This window comes from Microtus pennsylvanicus, chromosome 14 (genome assembly GCF_037038515.1).
Source record: "Microtus pennsylvanicus isolate mMicPen1 chromosome 14, mMicPen1.hap1, whole genome shotgun sequence".
NCBI classification, from domain to species: Eukaryota; Metazoa; Chordata; class Mammalia; order Rodentia; family Cricetidae; genus Microtus; species Microtus pennsylvanicus.
This window is the reverse complement of record NC_134592.1, coordinates 74774490-74792952: the sequence shown is the minus strand read 5'-3', so window position 1 is coordinate 74792952 and position 18463 is coordinate 74774490. Positions and strand designations below refer to the sequence as shown.

General features: G+C 40.9%; 1 protein-coding gene across 1 annotated transcript in view; it reads left to right on the top strand.

Moving 5' to 3' along the window:
• Positions 1 to 1129: 1129 nt before the first annotated feature.
• Slc26a3 (solute carrier family 26 member 3) overlaps positions 1130 to 18463 on the top strand; it is a 34499-nt gene continuing 17165 nt past the window's right edge. Inside the window, exons 1-8 of the mRNA XM_075948868.1 lie at positions 1130 to 1233; positions 9708 to 9916; positions 10417 to 10556; positions 13179 to 13289; positions 13525 to 13688; positions 15305 to 15469; positions 16901 to 17053; positions 17581 to 17663. Of these exons, the coding sequence (XP_075804983.1) occupies positions 9786 to 9916; positions 10417 to 10556; positions 13179 to 13289; positions 13525 to 13688; positions 15305 to 15469; positions 16901 to 17053; positions 17581 to 17663 (947 nt within the window). The 5' untranslated portion in view covers positions 1130 to 1233; positions 9708 to 9785. The remainder of the gene's footprint in view (positions 1234 to 9707; positions 9917 to 10416; positions 10557 to 13178; positions 13290 to 13524; positions 13689 to 15304; positions 15470 to 16900; positions 17054 to 17580; positions 17664 to 18463) is intronic.

The following is an 18463-nucleotide window of genomic DNA, read 5'->3' as shown; positions in this document are numbered from 1 at the left end:
TGTAGTTATTCTGAAAGAGATTCATCATGGGTGCTGGAGATGCAGTGGTACCCAGAAAGAACCCATCTATGCTTGAAGTTGTCATTCTGACAAAAGAGTCAAAGATCATGCAAGTATATAAGTGTGTATATTTAAATTATAATGCTATTCTTTTAAGATACTAGGAGAGAAAGCCATGAGGGGTTTGTTGAAATCAGGAAGGGAAACAGGCTCTCTCTGAAGAAGGGAGAAGTCAGATAACAAGACAGACAGAAAATGAAGGAGGTATTTAAAGCAGAGAGGGAAAATCAAGGGCTCAGACTTGGGTGTACCAGATCTAGATGCCATCAGGTAGTCCTGCAGAGATCCTGAGCAAGTCTGGATGGACTTAGAAATCTGAGGGCCACTGGGGACATGGAACTTTTCTTTGTGGAAAAAAAGGAGGGAAAGATAACAGAGTTCAGAATAGAAGCTGGGAATGCTGGAGGAGAAACAGGGTACGCAAGTAGTTGGCTACGAAAAGTAAGGTGGAAAATGAAGTCAGATAGAAACACAAGTGAACCTTTTAAAGAGGAGATTGTGAAGGTCAAAGGCTAAAAGGTTAAACAAGAAGAGTGCTGAAAATACTTATTGACTTAAAAACAGAGGGATTAGTGCTTTTAGCAAGAGCAGTGACAGGATCAGAAATCAAACTACAAACCACAGGACGGTTGCCTGGAGTCGACAGAGCCTTCCTAGCGAGGGCCTTTATGGCACCAGGGGTTAACTTGTACACACGTCTTCTGCAGCTACTAGGTTTTGTGGAGTCACCCAGCCAAGAAACAACACCCCTGAACTCCCATCTCAACTGGTAGGTGAAATGTCAGGGAGATAACACCGTGAAGTTTTTTTTTAAAAACATGGTTGTGCAAATCTCTGCAAACCAATGAAATCTCTCTGCCACACACACACAAGTGCAGTGGGTGGTTTAATCTCACCAGGAACTCGAGGAAGCTGTTGTCATCATCACTTCTGCTGATCAGCGTCTCAAAGGTCAAGACCATATTGGAGTCTTTCCATTGTTGTAAAAGTTAATGAAAGTTAATTATTAAAGCTGACAGAAAGGTAATTTGCCCACCGCTTTATATAACCTATATATAGACATCTTAGTACACATGGATGCATTCAAAGCCTATAGACCCAACTAGATGCACACTGTCTCCTAGAGCATGACTGCTTCCACTGTTGCTGAAGCTCCTCACTGAGTATATCCAGGTAGGAATTAAACTTAATGACCATTGTATTCAAACAGATTTGCTTCAAAAATATTTTTGCTTAACATGCCTTATTTTATTTAAAAGTTACTGTTATAATCTTGAGTTTCTAATCATGAATATTTTGAGTGATTTCACTAATAGATTGAACTAACAATGTGAATTCAATATTTCAGGAGTCCTAAGTTACCAAGTAAATGTTTGTGTGTATTGTTACGACTTAAATAGACTTTTCAAAGATAGAAGTGGGTTTTGTCTTTATTTGTTCAGATAATTCTAATTATTCACCTAAACTGGGTTTTATAGGTAGGCTATCTGCTCTGAAAGGCTGGCAAACACAGCAAGCTTCTAGGAAAAGTTGTCAACAGGAGGTAGAATCAGCTGTGAGAAGAGATTTCGACAGGCAACTTGTCCCAGACATGAGAGCTTTATCTTCCAGACACCCGACAAAGTCCAACACTAGAGCAAAGGAGAAAAAGAGGAAAGGGAACAGCAACAAGGACAGAGTAAAAGGAGATGGGTGGGGGTGAGAGAGAATGCCATTGACAGAAGTTGAGTATCCGATGCCATGACTATTATAAGCTCATACAGGGTGCCTATTTTATCAATGATCAATGAGTATCCGATGCCATGACTATTATAAGCTCATACAGGGTGCCTATTTTATCAATGATCAATGAGTATCCGATGCCATGACTATTATAAGTTCATACAGGGTGCCTATTCTATCAATGATCAATGAGTATCCGATGCCATGACTATTATAAGCTCATACAGGGTGCCTATTCTATCAATGATCAATGAGTATCCGATGCCATGACTATTATAAGCTCATACAGGGTGCCTATTCTATCAATGATCAATGCTAACTAGATTCTATTCATTAAGTGTCAGAAATTTTATTTACAATATTCTTGTTGGCTGGTTGTTTTTTTGAGATAGGGTCTCACCATGCAACCCTATCTGATCTCAAATTCACTATGAAGTCCAGGCTGGCCTTGAACTCACAAAGATCCACCTGCCTCTGCCTCCCAAGTGCTGGGATTAAAGGCGTGCGCCACTATAGATATAATGGACATTTTTAAGTTGCTAGAATAAATTTGCAATGACATAGTCTAACATTTGCCTACAACAAAGATTTTGTTTCTCCAAATAGAGAGAAAAAGAAAAGCTTCCCCTGGCCTTGGTTTCATTTTGCTAAGGTCCAAAGATTGAGACAAACCAAGTGACTTCAAGATGGAGTCTCAGGCTACCTTGACTCAATTTTGTGTATGTGACAATGAGAGCAGGAGCTCTGTATTCAAGGACAGGAGTGCTCTCCTGGAGATCTATGCTCTTGGCTCGTGTCTTCTCTTTCCAGGGCAGGGTTGGTATGCTCCCACATTAACACACAGGGAACAATACGCAGGGCAGTGAGTCTGTCATCACAAAACCTGGCTTTTTGTCCCTGGCTCTGTCACTTGCTAGCAAAAGTCAGAAAAGCCATTTTCTTTCTCTCAGCTCAGTTTCTGCATGTGAATTGGCAATAATAATACCTACCTTGTCTGCATGCAGGAATTGAAAGTGCTCAGAAAACCACAGTCTTTATGGGAATGGCTAGGGGTTCTCTTTACTGTCCTCTGAACCTACTAGTTTAAAACTTGTCATCATATCTTCCAGTGTGTCTCTAATGATTTTTCCTTTGGGTCAACAAAGTCTTCTCTGAGGATTTTTGGTCTCTCACTGTCCACCTGTTCCAAGGCTCATATTCATTGTATGGCACAGTGGACTTCATTATGGCAGTTTAATACATTTGTACCAAATATTTCTGACATATTCTTCTGCACCACTCTGTTGCCCACCTCCCACTAGCTCCCTCCTTCTTCCCAAAGAGTCCCCTCCTACTTTCATCTAAGACAGCATAAATAAAAATGAGCCATCTTTCTGAGTCTGGCATTTTTAGTTAAAGTGATGACCTCTGGGGTCACTCAGTTTCCTGAAAACTGCATAATTTTGTTCTTCTTTATGGTTGAATAAAACTTGTATGTATGCATTGTCTATTCATCTGCTGTCAGACACCTAGATTCATTGCTAACTCAGTTACTGGAATAGTGCAGTAATAAACATAGGGATACAGGTATTTCTGTTGTGTGTTGACTGAGATTCATTAATGTATAAACCCAGGAGTGGTCAGGTACATAATGTGCTAGATACATGTTTAATTGTTTTCAGGGCCTCAATACTGCTTCCACAATTGCTGCACTAATTTACATTTTCAGAAACATTGTGAAAGTCCTATTCCTCACTATCTCTGATAAGTCCATATTTCTTTCTCATCATCCCTTACAAGGAATGGGGTGATATACCTAAGGTATAACTCAGGAAGCACATATAAGTTAAATGTTCCTCAGTTCCAACTCATATTCAAAATCATTCTTTCATTATCAACTGTCTCAATCATTTTATGTATGTAAACTCGAGTGTTAAGGCTACATCAAGTATGTGTAAAACATTTTGCTCGTATTTTACTTCACTTCAGAAAATCTTCTTACATTTTTACTACATTAAAGGACTTTACAAAAGTAAAATGAAACAAAACAAAAAAACTAAGATTTGAGATTTTCTCTTAGGAAGCTCAGTCTTTTAGGGGAGAAAACCATAAAAAGTCATGATAGTATTGTATGATAGGAATAGAAAAATGTCCAGGGTACTTTCAGGAAGGAAATGGCTAACTTCAGCTGAGAGATCTCAGGAAGCTTTGCAGCTCCCTTTTATCGTGTATTGCCGAGTTCCTGACAGGCTACAGGTCAATCAATGCCTGTTGAAGGGATGAAGAAAAGAATTTATGGCAGGGGCAGTTCAAAATTTTAAGGATGACTAGGAACTTGGCAGGTGTTGGAAAACATCACAGATAAAGAAAACAATGTGGGCAAAGATATAGCATGCTGAATTTCATGGTATTTTAGGAACTTACTACTGTACTTGTGACAAAGGAGGAGAAGACAGTTTGTATGATAAGTAAAAGCCCAAATATAAAAGGTCTCCCAGACCTAAGAAGTTTAGATAGATCCTTTAAAAATGGTTTTAAACTTTGGTGAGAGTGAGAAACTGCTACTTTTATGGAAATAAACTCATAGTGAATGTGAAAGCCATAGAAAAGTTGGCAGCATTACTATGTGTCTTAGTTAGGGTTTCTAGTGCTGTGAAGAGTTACCATGACCACAGCAACTCTTATAAAGAAAATATTTAATTGGGCTGGCTTACAGTTCAGAGGTTTAGTCCATTATCATCATGACAGCGTGCAGGCAGACATGGTGCTGGAGAGAACCTGAGAGTTCTACATCCAGATCAGCAGGCAGATGGAAAAAACAGTAACATGCTGAGAGTGACTGGAACATCTGAGACCTCAAAGCCCACCAAACCACCCCCAGTGACACACTTCTCCAACAAGGCCACACCTCCTAATAGTGCCACTCCCTTTTCTTTCAAACCACCACACTATGTTTCCAACAGGTCTTGGTTGGCTTTGTTGCATAAACACAGTTGCAAATTGGATCTGCACTGTCCATATAAAACTCAGATGGAAGGTGTAACCTAGAAAGTCAAGGCCAAGAATTTTCTGTGCCTTAGCTGACCTTAGAGAACAGTCTACCAGAAAGATAAATAGCTTCTTCATTCTAAAATTAAGAAAACCAAGGTTGGAAACCCAGTTCAGCAACAGCAAAGACCTGAAGCCAGGCACACTTGCCTGCCAAATTCTCACTGTTTTGTTTGAGGCAAGCTGGCTTCAGACCCCTGATTCCCTTGCCTGAACCTCCCTAGTGATGGAATTACTGGCATGTACCACCATAGCTGACACATTTCACTCTTTCTGTGTGCTTCCTAAATTAGGCTTGGTCCCTCCCCCCTTAGTCCCCGCATGATGGGCCATATAATGATGGAATTGATGGAAAACAGTTTGTCGTCTAAACTAAAATCAAGCTAAACTTGACCTGAGCTCCGCAGAGATGAAGACCACAATGTATAAACAAACCTCTTAAACTAGCAATGCGAAGCCGGTGTTGTGCATTCTTACACTCACTATGGACACTGACCTGTGATATGTGAGTTATCCACTTAAACAAACATGTATGTCCCTTAGCTGTTTTTCTTAGGCACATGGAGAAACTGCCTCCACACCCTCACGTTCCTCGTGCTAGTCATGCTACCCTGTTTCCATGGGATGATTCTGACTTCTAAACACTCTTGGAAGTGTTTGTGGGATGCTAAAATGGCCTTGAAGCACTCATCGCGGCAGGGCAGGGAAAAATGTTTCCATAATAGTGGCTGTGTATTTATGTCTCCCAAAGAAATAGCTCTTTGTGTCAGTGGCATAGATTAGTGACCTTCTGTGCTTCAACAATTTATGAGAGCCAAGAGCATCATGGCTTTTAATGGGAAAGAATTGCCCATCTTACATCTCTGCTTTGCTTTCCTCTATCTCCTCTCAGCTACTTGTGACTAACACTTGACCTCTTTGACACTGTCATTATCATTCCCTGATCCCATTCAGCCTCACACTGACCGGAATAAGAGCCTTTTTGTGCCCTTAATAATGAACACTGTCTAGCAGCTAACTGGGATTCTCCTTGGTTATTGTGCTCACTGAAGCGAGTGTTCTGTTTGCTCTCCCTTCCCTCTTACACTCCACAGTTGCAGGTTTCCAAACACTGTGTAATCCTCTTCTGGAGAGACTAATCCACAGAATAAAACTGCCTCACCTCTGGGTTTCCCCTACTGGCGTAGGGATGTCTCAAGAGCCATGAGAGGAACAGTGTTTCCACTCATTCCAGGCAGAGTGTGCCCTTTGGGCGATGTCTCCTCAAACACCATCCTTAGCTTGAGAAGCTCTTCAGAGTTCCTTTGTGTAAGAGGAAAAGCACATGTCCCAAGGTTCAATTAAATAAAGTTGCTAGCACTGCTGGAAGAACCACCAGTTCAGACGCATTGCTTCCCAGCAGGAAGGATAGATAGAGCTCTGGGGCCAGAATACTAGAAAAATGCTGAGTTGGAAAAATCAGAGCAATAGGGCACTTTCTGCAGAGCCGGGCAGGCACAGTGGAGGCTCCCAGGTGACTAGAGAGAAAACTGGTCATAATCAGATAAAACTCAGAGGGATGGGGAAGGAATGTATGTATATGAAAATTCCTGGAGTTATCAAAATGTTATTAATACACTAGGATAGCTCAATTGAGAAACTGGACCTCAGAGGTGAACTCTAGAATTAAATTTTTGCTAAAAATGTTTTTTTAAAAAAAAGCAGAGAATGATAAATGTGAGTTATTTGGCACCAGATATAAATATGCATATATGTATATGTTTATCTATGCACATTAATAGATAATAGATTAATAATTACATAAAGGCCAAATAGAATTTTAAAGTATACAGCTTGGGAAAGTAAATAAAAATGGGAACGTTTACAAATAAAGCTCAAAGTTTCAAGATTACTGGGAGCCAAGTACCCCAAGAATGAATTCTAGGTACCTAAAGTCATTGACTCTTTAAGGAGTTCAAAGAGAATCGAACCACAAAGGTAAAACAAAGTCTGAAAATCCATTAGTGTTAGTGTGATATTTGAAACTGGAATTCCAGATTCCAGAAACGGAACATAATTTCTCCCCAAGAATTTCTGGAAAAAAAACTGAACCATGTGAGTGAAAAACAAGTTAATAAAATCATTTGAATTCTTAACTAAAGCAATCTGCTCCCAAGAAGCGCAGACATGATGAGTGACGTGTACTCCTGACTGTCGGGAGCCCGTTCAGCTGAGGTGCATCCGGATGATTGACTCCGGGTTCATGGCGTTTGTTACCTGGGTGTGAGGCAGCAGCGTTCTGTCAGAGCAGCAGGGAAAGGGTCTGCTTCTCAAGATCTCATAGGTCTGGGCAGATTTCTTAAGCCTCCCTGATTCTTGCAACTTGAGCACACTCTTGCCACCACTCACTCTGTGAGGAGGAAGCTGTCTCCACTGCGCAGAGCGGCGAGAGGGCCAGAGTTCAGGCTCTTGATTTATCTGCAAGAAGGAGGGGTGTTAAAGAGCCAGCTGTGGTAATCTCAGGAAGGGGCTAGATAAGAAGTTATACCTGCCATTGCTGTCACTGACAGAAATATATGAATGAATGAATGAGTGAGTGAGTGAATGAATGGATAAATAAAACCTTGGTTTAACAGAAAGAAAATATAATAGCCCAAAGGAGAAGAGACACACTGTCAGGGTTTTCTATAGGGAAGAAAACTAGTAAGTTTCTGTGAATGCCTCAGTAGGAAATGTGAGTAGAGCCACCAACCAGTGAGCTATTCTCCACCCCCATGCATGCTAGCCATGGACAGCAGGAGTGCCACCTCAAGGCTGACTACCCTGGAACCCTCACTCTAGGTAGCCTTTGTCAGACAATCACTGGCATCAGAACTCACTGACCACGGACTGATTTTAAGAGCTAATGTCCCAGGCACAGTGTTGGCAACTGGCCAAGAGACCAAACAAAACCCATGCTTTTTAGGGCAAAGAGCAAGTGAAATCCATTTCGTGAGCAAGTTCCGATGTGGAGTACTATACAGCCAGGAGGGTAGGAAGCTTGGAAGTGAGGCGGAAAAGATGAAAGAGGGGATAAAGACCAGCGACAACAGGCTGAGAGGGGAGACTCAGAAAGAAGACTAAAAGTCACAGTAAAATCCAAGATGCAGTGGGCTAGAGAAAGAAGCACACTCTAGCAGAGGCCAGTTCACAGGGAAAGTTAAGGATGTCAGGAAACTGTCCTGGGAAAGAAAAGTGGGTGATCAAAGAGAGGTAAATTGAGACCAAGAATTGAAGTCAGTCTCTGGTTAGAATGTGAAGCCACAAACACCGGAAAGACTCTGGTAGAAGGGAGCACAATGTAACAAGATGCAATCTAGCACGAGATAATTGTTAATCACTGTGATTTAAGTCTGAGAACAAAACTGAGTCTCCTGGGTAGGTATGCAGAACCAAGATTAGGAGGGAAAAACCAGCAGAGTGTCCTTCACTCGTGTTTGTATTGGACAATAGACTGAATGTCGCAGAAGAAATAGAAACGTCTGAAAATGGAGGTCCCATTTTTGACGTGGCTAGCTATATGAAGAAAAGACACTTAGATTGTGGTAGGTGAGAGTGCACATAATTATTTTCTCGTTTGTAGGAGGAGGATAATAATAATAGCCAATGCCTCAGAGAACTGTGAATACTAAGCTGAAAATGTACATAAAACTTGTTATAAATTTATCTTAAATTATAGAAACAAAATAGAGACATGAATACAAAGTTTGATACCTTATATCAGTGGTTCTCAACTTTCCTAATGCTTCCTCACGTTGTGGTGATCCCCAACCACAAAATGATTTAGTTGTTACTTTCTAACTGTAATTTTGCTACTGTTATGAATCATAAATATTTTTGGAGATAGAGGTTTGCCAAAGAAGTCACAACCCACAGGTTGAGAACCATTGACTTATATAAAAAATGTTGTTTTATTTTTGATTGATTTATTCACTTGTCTGTTTATTCTGTGGTGCTAGGGATTGAACCTATGGCCTCATATATGCAAGTGTCCCACACTGAGCTATATCCCCAGTCCCAGAAGTGTTAGCTGTTAGAATAATAACCACCATGTGGTGAATGACTGAAGCATGTCAGACACATCAATATAGTTTTTAAAACTTTTAAGCATTCTCAATCTTCAGTCTTTTGAAACATGGGATCACTGTCTCAATATATAACCGGTTCAAGCAGGCTAAGTCAGTTGCTCACAGTCCTTCCTTAGAAAGAAACTTGTCTTTCATGAACTATGTAAATAAAGCAATTCTTTGTTTGTACATAGTTTCCTTTGACTCCCAGGAACCATAGGAATACAATTAAACAATATACTTGATTTTCAAAAATTAAAACTATTTTTTAGGTCTTATTTAAAAAAAAACAAGACTCTGATGTGTAAATTAGAACAACCTTCATTAGAATTAAAGGGAAATGAATAGACTGGTCTGTCACACTGTTCTAGTACCATATCTTTGGGAATACCTCTAGGAAAAAAAGGTTAAGACAGACTCTCGAGAACTGTTTAGTAAATAAATCAACTTAATTATTGCTTTTTGGCTGTGCACCTTGAACCCCAGCATTTGGGAGGCAGAGTAGGTGGATCTCTTTGAGTTTAAAGTGAGCCTGGTCTCCATACCGAGTTCCAAGCCAGTCAGGGCTACATAGTGAGACTCTATCTCCAAATAAAAATAAAAACAGAAAATCCTTGCTTACTTACCCAAAGGAGCTGTGTCAGCTCTTTGAAGGAAAAAGTGGTATCACATGGCAAAACGTGACCTAGGTCCCTTAATCCTGCCTCTTTTGATCTCAAAAGGTGGTAACATTCGGTTCGGAGCTCACTCATCTGTAAATTGCATCACATTATCTCTTGAGTTATTTAAGAAGCAAACTCTGTTTGGTTTCAGGCATTTTAACCTGCTAACGGCGAGAAGTGTTCACCACATAGTTTCAAAGGTCTTCCCACTGTCACCAGGGAAGGCAAAATGATCGAAGCCATAGGAAACCAGTATGTAGTGGCCAGACCAGTGTATTCCTCAAACACTTTTGGAGAGGAGTTCAAGAAGGCAGACAGACACCACAAGACACTCCTGGATCATCTCAGAGGGTGTTGTAGGTAAGAGACTCTTACGGCACTGGAATGAGGAAGAAAGAAACGAGCAATTTCTCCTAAATTTTCTGGCTTTCATGCTTTCCTTTCTGGCTCTAGTCCATAGCTCCAGGAATCTGCAGTCTTGGCTTTCCAAACCTCTTATTCCCTGCCTGAGGTGAAAAGGGAAAAGGAACACACCATCTCAGCAGCAGCACAAACACAGCCCTTCCAAGTCAGAGATGGAAGCAGGCAAATTAGCTATTGAAATGCTGCACAGTTCAGCTCAGGGTGGTACATAAATTCTGTTACAGCCAAAGAAAAGCTGGCATTTTCCTTTTAAAAAAACTTTGTTTGGTAGTGACCAAAGCTTTTGGCAGGGGCAAAAAAGGCGATTGTTCGTGGGAGTTAAATCACCAGTTTCATCTTTAAAATGATGTCATCTTTGCCAATTTTCTACATACTCTTAGGAACCAAACTTAAAATATGATATTAATTCACTGCTCTGTGGCTTTCAATGTTTTCAGCTGCTCCTCAAAAAAGGCCAAGAAAATTGCCCTGTCTTTGTTCCCCATAGCATCTTGGTTACCAGCATACAAAATAAAGGAATGGCTTTTGAGTGACATCGTTTCTGGCATCAGCACCGGGCTAGTGGCTGTACTGCAAGGTAATTGCTTTCTGTTTTCTTCTTTTACCTTTCCTTTTATATTAAATAAATAATTAACATATCACAAAATTCATCCTTTTAATTCTTTCATGTGTGTACGTGTGTGTGCTAGAGCAAGGCTTCACAAATGCTAGGCTTGCATCCTACCAACACGCTACATCATCTTTGATATGTATTATTCTATGGTTTCAGTATGCTTATCAGGTTGTGCATCTAGCATCACTAATTCTAGCATATTTTCACTAGCTTCTCTTCTTCCTACCCTTCACACACACACACACACACACACACACACACACACACACACACACACCAAATTTCTTTTTTGGTAGACACTCACACTCCTTCCACTCCTCGCCTTAACACTTTCTGTGTCTGTGGATTCTCCTAGTCTGGATATTTCGTGCAGATGGAATTGTATGTGGCACCTTGCATCTGACTCTTATCTCTTAGCATAATACTTTCCAGTTTATTCATATTGTAACAAGGACAATATTCTACTCATAGAGTTATACCACATTTCATTGCATGTTTGAGTCATTTCTATTCAGAGGGAATGATCAATAGAGCTTTTATGAACATTTGTGTACAGCTCTTTGTGTGAAAATATGTTTAAATTGCTTGGATATTTCCCTCGGAGTATAAATGCTGGTTCCCATGGTAGCTCAGTGTTCAATCTCTTGTATAGATGTACTGTTGCGTATTTCCCACTCCTCCTAGCAGTGCACGGGGCTTCAGATGCCTCCACACCTTACTGCTTGCTGTCTTTTTTTACTTTGCTGTTGTAGTAAGTGAATAGTAGCATCTCACTATGGCTTTGATTTGTTTTTCTCTGATAGCTAATGATGTTTGTTGAGTCTCCGTCCTTTTCTTGAGCTTACTACCCCTTTGCATGTCTCTGGGGAAAAAAAGGTTTTCAAATCCTTCATCTTTTGTTTTGTTTTGTTTTGTTTTGGGTGGTGCTGGAGAGATCAAGACTACGGCCTGACACATACCAAGCAAGAACCATATGACTGAACTAGACCCCTAGTTCTCCTTGTTGTTTTAAAAGTGTGGGTTGCCAAGGCTGGAGATGTGGCTCAGTTGATAGACTGATTGCCCATTATGCCCAAAGCGCTGGGTTCCATGCCTGCTATTCCAGCACCGAGGAGGTAGAGGCAGTGGGGCTCTATAAACTAGATAGCTTTTTGTTTGAGGCCACCTTAGGCTATGAGACCCTGGCTTTTATTGTAGATCTGCAAGGGTTACTTGTATATTCGGACACTAAACATTCATCTGAAATATATTTGCCAACAGCTGTTTTTCACTCTCTGCGTTATCATTTCACTTTCTGTTTTAAAAACTGGAGAGAGCTCCCAATAGATCAGCCCCACTGTCTCAGTGGGTGGGTGCACCCCTCGTGGTCCTGACTTCCTTGCTCATCTTCTCCCTCCTTCCGCTCCTCATTGGGACCTTGGGAGCTCAGTCCAGTGCTCCAGTGTGGGTCTCTGTCTCTATCTCCATCCATCACCAGATGAAGGTTCAATGGTGATATGCAAGATATTCGTCAGTATTGCTATAGGATAGGGTCGTTTCAGGTTCCCTATCCTCATCTGCCCATGGAACTAACTGGGGACATCGCCTTGGGCTCCTGGGAGCCACTCTAGCTGGACTATGACTGAAAAAGCATGGGATAAAACCGGACTCTGTGAACATGGCGAACAATGAGGGATGATGAGAAGCCAAGGACAATGGCACGGGGTTTTGATCCTACTTCATGTTCTGGCTTTGTGGGAGCCTAGCCAGTTTGGATGTTCACCTTCCTAGACATGGACGGAGTGGGGAGGACCTTGGACTTTCACAGGGCAGGGAACCCTGACTGCTCTTTGGACTGGAGATGGAGGGGGAGAGGAGTGGGGGGAGGGGGAGGGAAATGAGAGGCTGGGAGGAGGGGGAAACTTTTTTTTTCCTTTTCTCAATAAAAAAAAAAAGAAGCTAAATAAATAAATAAATAAAAACTGGAGAGAGGAGTGGAGGTTGAGACAGGTCTCAAATAGCTGAGGCTGGCCTTAAACTCCTAATCAGCCTCTACCTCCCCAATGCTAAGATTACAAGCATGTGCCACCATGCCCAGCATAAAACATGACCCATTATAGCCATTTCCTGTGTCTTTAATGTGATTAGGGGTGAATATATTAAGCCCAGGGCAAATACGCTACATTGAGCTGCAGCTCAGTTCCCTAAACATTTTTATTTTGCAGTACTGTGGATTCAAACTAAGGCAATCTGCATGCTAGGCAAGTGCTCTCACTTTGCTGAGACCATCCTTTGAGTCTGCTTTTGTTTCTCCAGTGCTGTGATTAAACCCAGAGCACTCCACATGTTAGGCAGGAACTCTTTCATTGATCTGTGTTCCCACTGAAGCATTTTTATTTTCAATTCTTTGATTGCCTGTGTTGTGTGTAGCCTTTCTGAGAGACTGATCCAGGATTGCAAAGATTCACAGTCATATTCTTTTAATGATGTTAGTTTTAGTTCTTGTATTTATATCTTTGGCACATTTTGAGTTAATGTGCCAAACACCCAATCTAAACTACTAGGAGAACCTGATGAAAACTAAAGACCCGGCTGTTGTCTTTCCAGGTTTAGCATTTGCTCTGCTGGTCAACATCCCTCCCTCCTACGGGTTGTATGCAGCCTTTTTCCCCGTCATAACCTACTTTTTCTTGGGCACTTCTAGACACATATCTGTGGGTAAGTCAATTACTGGACCAGTTTATACTGGCTTTAGTCACTCTTCATAAATTCTATTAGAAACTCACGTAAATTCCAAATTGCGCAAAATTCAGAAGACTCACGGTTTTCTGAAAGAATTATGGGTAAGGCTGATTATACACGGCAGCTTGTATTATGTAATCTTGTGGTTGAAAGGCAACTCAGGGGTAGGGAGGCTCAATACTGACAGTGTCATTGACCATTGGTTAACTAGGTCCGTTTCCAGTTCTGAGTATGATGGTGGGAGTTGTAGTTACAAGAGTGGCCTCAGGAGGCAATACAGCTCCAGAATTGTCCTCAAACGATTCCCTGGATGCACAGGATCAGGAGAAGATAATGGTGGCTGCATCAGTAACTGTTCTGTCTGGAATCATTCAGGTGAGCCCAATTCTAGTGTAATTTCTCTACCAAAATCTGTTTGTCTTGACTGGTCCCTTTCTGTATCTACTCCTCCTGCGACTTCTCCTCATCTTTTGGTTTGCATGCCCCCATTGTGTGGACCATTAGAAGTATTTTTAAATAATGTTCTTACTTATTCTCTGGGAATTGTATATAAAGTATGATTTTATTCTCTCCCCTCCCCTAACTCCTCCCAGATCCTCCCAGACTCCCCAAATATTTATGAAAAGTCATTAACCACAACCAAAGGCTAAACATGATCTAGACACAAACAGATAAACACAATCTAGATAGAAGAAAAAGTGGCAGGACGAAGGCATGCACGGTAAGGAATGAAATGCTTAATTCAATAAAAATATATTGGAATCAGTGTCATCACCAAAAGTAACTATATAATGACACTAGTAGCTTTGGAAGTTTTTCTTTCTAATGCCTTAATAACTATAATTTAGTTGGGAAAAAATGGTGCTCTGCTTTTTAAACTATCCATATAAAAGACTTGGGAAGTAACATGAGAAAGATTATGGTGAGACTGCACCTTCGTTTCCAATCTCCAGGGACAACACCATCATGGACAATGCAAATGCCACGGGTTTCTCAACATGTTACTTAAAATTCCAGTGATATCTTTGCTTAAAACCATTTCTTTTTTTCCCTTATTTCTTTTTTTTTAATTTTTCGAGCTGAGGACAGAACACAGGGCCAGCGCCCTGCCGCTGAGTTAAATCCCCAACCCCTTAAAATCAGTTCTAAAAGAAAAGTCATTTTGTAAAGACACAAGTGTGTAGCTTGTTGACAAACCTTGTGGTCATTTGTTTCTCACACATTTCTGAATGTAAAAAAGTGGAACCCAATGTAGATTCTGTCTGTATTTTGGAGACATGGATGTAGAAGACAGGTCAAGTGTCTGGGGGAAGTAGAACCCACTTAATACACTCACTGTATGCAATGATGCTTTGGAGACAGTAAGCACCTTTGCTCGCTGGCTAAAATCTTATGCTTTTAACATGCAGTACACAGTGATGTATTTATTTTCTACATCTATGTATTTATGTGGGGGCTAGGTTCATAGGACAACTTTTGGGAGTTGGTTATCTCCTTCCACCATGATGAACCCAGAGATTGAACTCAGGTCACCTGTCTTGGCAGGAAGTACTTTAACCCTCTGAACCATCTTGCTAGCCCTAAACAAGTTGAGTAACTTGTTGCACTCACCCATGCATGCTCCAATTAAAAAAAATTGTGAGGACTGTTGGAGGTAAGATTTTGCTGTTCAGGGCTCATGGTGAGTCTTCTAAAGATATTGCACCTAAAAATGAGGAGGCAAAGAAGGAAGTCCTTGAAGGGTCTGATACTTCTGGAGGCGTGGGACTTATGCACTAGTGAACACCAGGCAATGTTCAACCTGAGGAATGGAAGAGAAGGTCAAGAACAATCCTGAATGGTAGGTGTGCCAGGAGGCAGAGGCATTGACTTCTCCAAGGAGTGTTTTTATGGGCCCCACTTCATGTTTTAAAGCACTTAGGTGTGAGCCTTTGGTTTGCTGATGTGTACTCCTAATACACTAACAAAGACTTCCATCCCTCTCTCTCCAGCTGCTCTTGGGAGTTCTGCAGATAGGGTTTGTGGTGATATATCTATCCGAGTCCCTAATCAGTGGCTTCACCACAGCTGCTGCCATTCATGTTTTGGTTTCTCAACTGAAATTCATGCTGCAGCTGAGTGTTCCAGCACATAGTGACCCATTCTCTCTTTTCAAAGTGAGTATTCCTGTCATTTCAACAATACCAAAGTAGCGAGGCATGGTGGTCTTAGTTCCAACACTTAGGAGACAGGGGCAGGTGGACCTCTGTAAGTTCAAGGTCAGTCCCCTCCCCTGACACACACACACACACACACACAGAGAGAGAGAGAGAGAGAGAGAGAGAGAGAGAGAGAGAGGTATATGAAGTTTCATGTCTGCAATCCAGTACAGTTAAACATCAAGTTAAGATATTATGTATTAAAGAAGGATTAAAATGTATACGGAGACAGGTTTTAGACATATTCAATTTCTCCTTTTTAATCAACTTTATTTTTTTAATTTTGAGACACTAACCAGAACTTTAGACATTGACACCTCTCTCTGTTATCCTCAAAAATGGTCTTCTTTGGTCTCAAACTCCACTGAGAAATAGCATAATTGTGAGTTTGATAAGGTGGGGATTAGACAGAACAAAACAGAAACCTGACTGATTCATGACAGGTTGCTTCTAGCTACTCTCCTTCCCAAACCCCATTCTAGTACAGATTAAAGCAGAGACAAACAACTATCCTATTAAACTATTAACAAAAAGGTAATCCTTTTGTTGGGGGTGAAAAACTATTGTTTGGAATCAATCTGCTCCCTTGAAATATCAGCTTGGTTGTGTAGCATTTAGCACGAATGACTCCATTTTGTTTTGGCCTAGCCTGTTGGGACCTAGTAAGCAATGCTGCACAAAACAGTGGCACCCTATGAGGTTTCCAGCAGGTGGTATCTTCAGTCCTTATTGGAGCATAGTCTTTGGGATTCACCTCATTCCAATGCAGAAGTGTTCCAGAACTAGGGTGTGCATGAAATCCAACTTGGGTATGCTTGAGCTGTCTTGGACATGTGGATATACTTCTTCAAGAAGTAGATTCTGCATAGTACAGGCATTTTCCATGTGACCCAGAGAAGGTCTGTATTGTGAAAGGATGTACTTAAAAAACAAACAAAAATGTTCAGAAACTAGAAATGACTCCTTGGACAGAACAGTAGCAAATTCTATGAAATAAAAAACCATATTATTGCATAGTGTGAGTGAGACCTTAGATTTGGATTCAACTTCCAGCTCTGCAAACAAAACAAACAAAAAGCCAATGAGACCTAGGGGTAGAGGAGATCCATTGTAAAACCATGAAAATACCCAATAGAATTTGATACTAGCTAAAGCTCTTTTAGACACATCCCCAAAGCAGTGTTTTCTGCTATGCTAATTCACCCTCATTGTGTCTCCATGAGAGCCCCTGCAGGTTGAGGGCTCATGGTTCACAGCCGCTGAACACAGAAAGGCTGTGGCTATGTGCCAATCTTTTGTCTTCATATCTGCTTTAATCTGTTTGGAGAGAAATGTGTTTGCATTATGAATTCACACAGGACTTCAGTGCATCTGTGCTTCTAATGGTAGGTCCTGGAGTCAGTCTTCACGCAAATTGAGAAGACTAACATTGCAGACCTCGTGACATCTGTGATCATTCTCGTGATTGTATTTATTGTTAAAGAGATCAATCAGCGCTTCAGAAGCAAGCTTCCAGTGCCTATCCCCATCGAACTCATCATGGTATTGACTGTCATCAGAAAATTTTCATTCAAAATCTAGCTTTAAGGAAAGAAAGCCTTCTGTACACCAGGTTGCCACGAGACAGGCACTATCTCCCATTTCTAGGGTTAGCATATAGTATGAATTTCTCTTCATCAGAATTTACCAGTTCCTTCCCATTATCTGTGTTTTTTCTTTCCAAGGCAGAAGCAGCAACAGCTCCATAGACAGGCTATAAAAAGACCTTCAAGCTTGAGCTGTGATGCCCATGCAAATTAGAATTGCCTTGAGGCTTCTTAAGAGGTACCCAGGTCTAGGCTAGAGGTTATTAGTTTTTTTGACTATTTTATTACTTTTATCTATTTATTTAGGGTCGGGTATATGAGGAGGTCAGAGAAAAGCTTGCAGGGAGGAGTTCTACGAAGAGGACATCAGAAATCAGGTTCAGATAGTCAGGTTTGGCAGCAAGCAGGCTTGGGGCAATGGCGGTGTTTTCAAAATATGAATCTGAATAGCACCTCACATTTGGGCAATTTGGAACTTTGCAGACTGTAATTGCAACAGGAGTATCCTACGGCTGTAACTTTGAAGAAAAGTTTGGCGTGGCTGTGATTGGGAACATGACTCTAGGGTAAGTGTATCGTCAATGCTGGCATCTTTCAGTACTCAGTGAAGAAAGCAACAATAGTTACAAGAATCATACAACCCCCTTGAGAAATCCTGGCACACACACTCTCTCTCTTGAGCAAATAGTAAAAAGAATGCCGAAGTTCATGAGACTTAGGGTCTCCTTGTAGAAAAACTCACAAACCAGACAGTCAAGGACTCAAAAGAGAGAAAACTGTTGGCTCACTGAAAACAGATCACTCACTGCTCTTGCAGAGAACATAGCAGCCCACATCCACCTATTAAAATTCTACTTCTGGGGTGCGTGACCTCCTTGTATGACTTCAGTGAACATCTGTATTCATTTGTTACACACATGTACACACACACCTTTATAAAATAAAAAAGTGAAAATTATAAAAAGATCAAAAAGATAAATCATATAAAGAAGCATCAACTGAAAACAGTTTTCCTGTAAACAATATTCAGTCTTGTTTGAGGTCACCAGTGTCAACTCCCAAGAGACACACATAAGGCACAACAGCTGAGTGATCCAGGCAGCACACTCTGCCCTTCTTTTAGATCACACTCAGAACAAAGCTAGAGAGATAACTCAACAAGAAGATCTGAGAGTATATTCCTATACATTTAGTGGACTGAGAGGGAGCGTGGGTTTATGCTATTTTCTTTCTCTAACCTCTAGCCACAGATAGTATTGGTGACTTTTACCAAGGAAAGCTGTTCTCCAGTTTAAAAAAAGAAAAAACAAAGATGATTTTCCTTTTTCTAGGCTTAATAAGTATTTGATATTTACAGAAATTATAT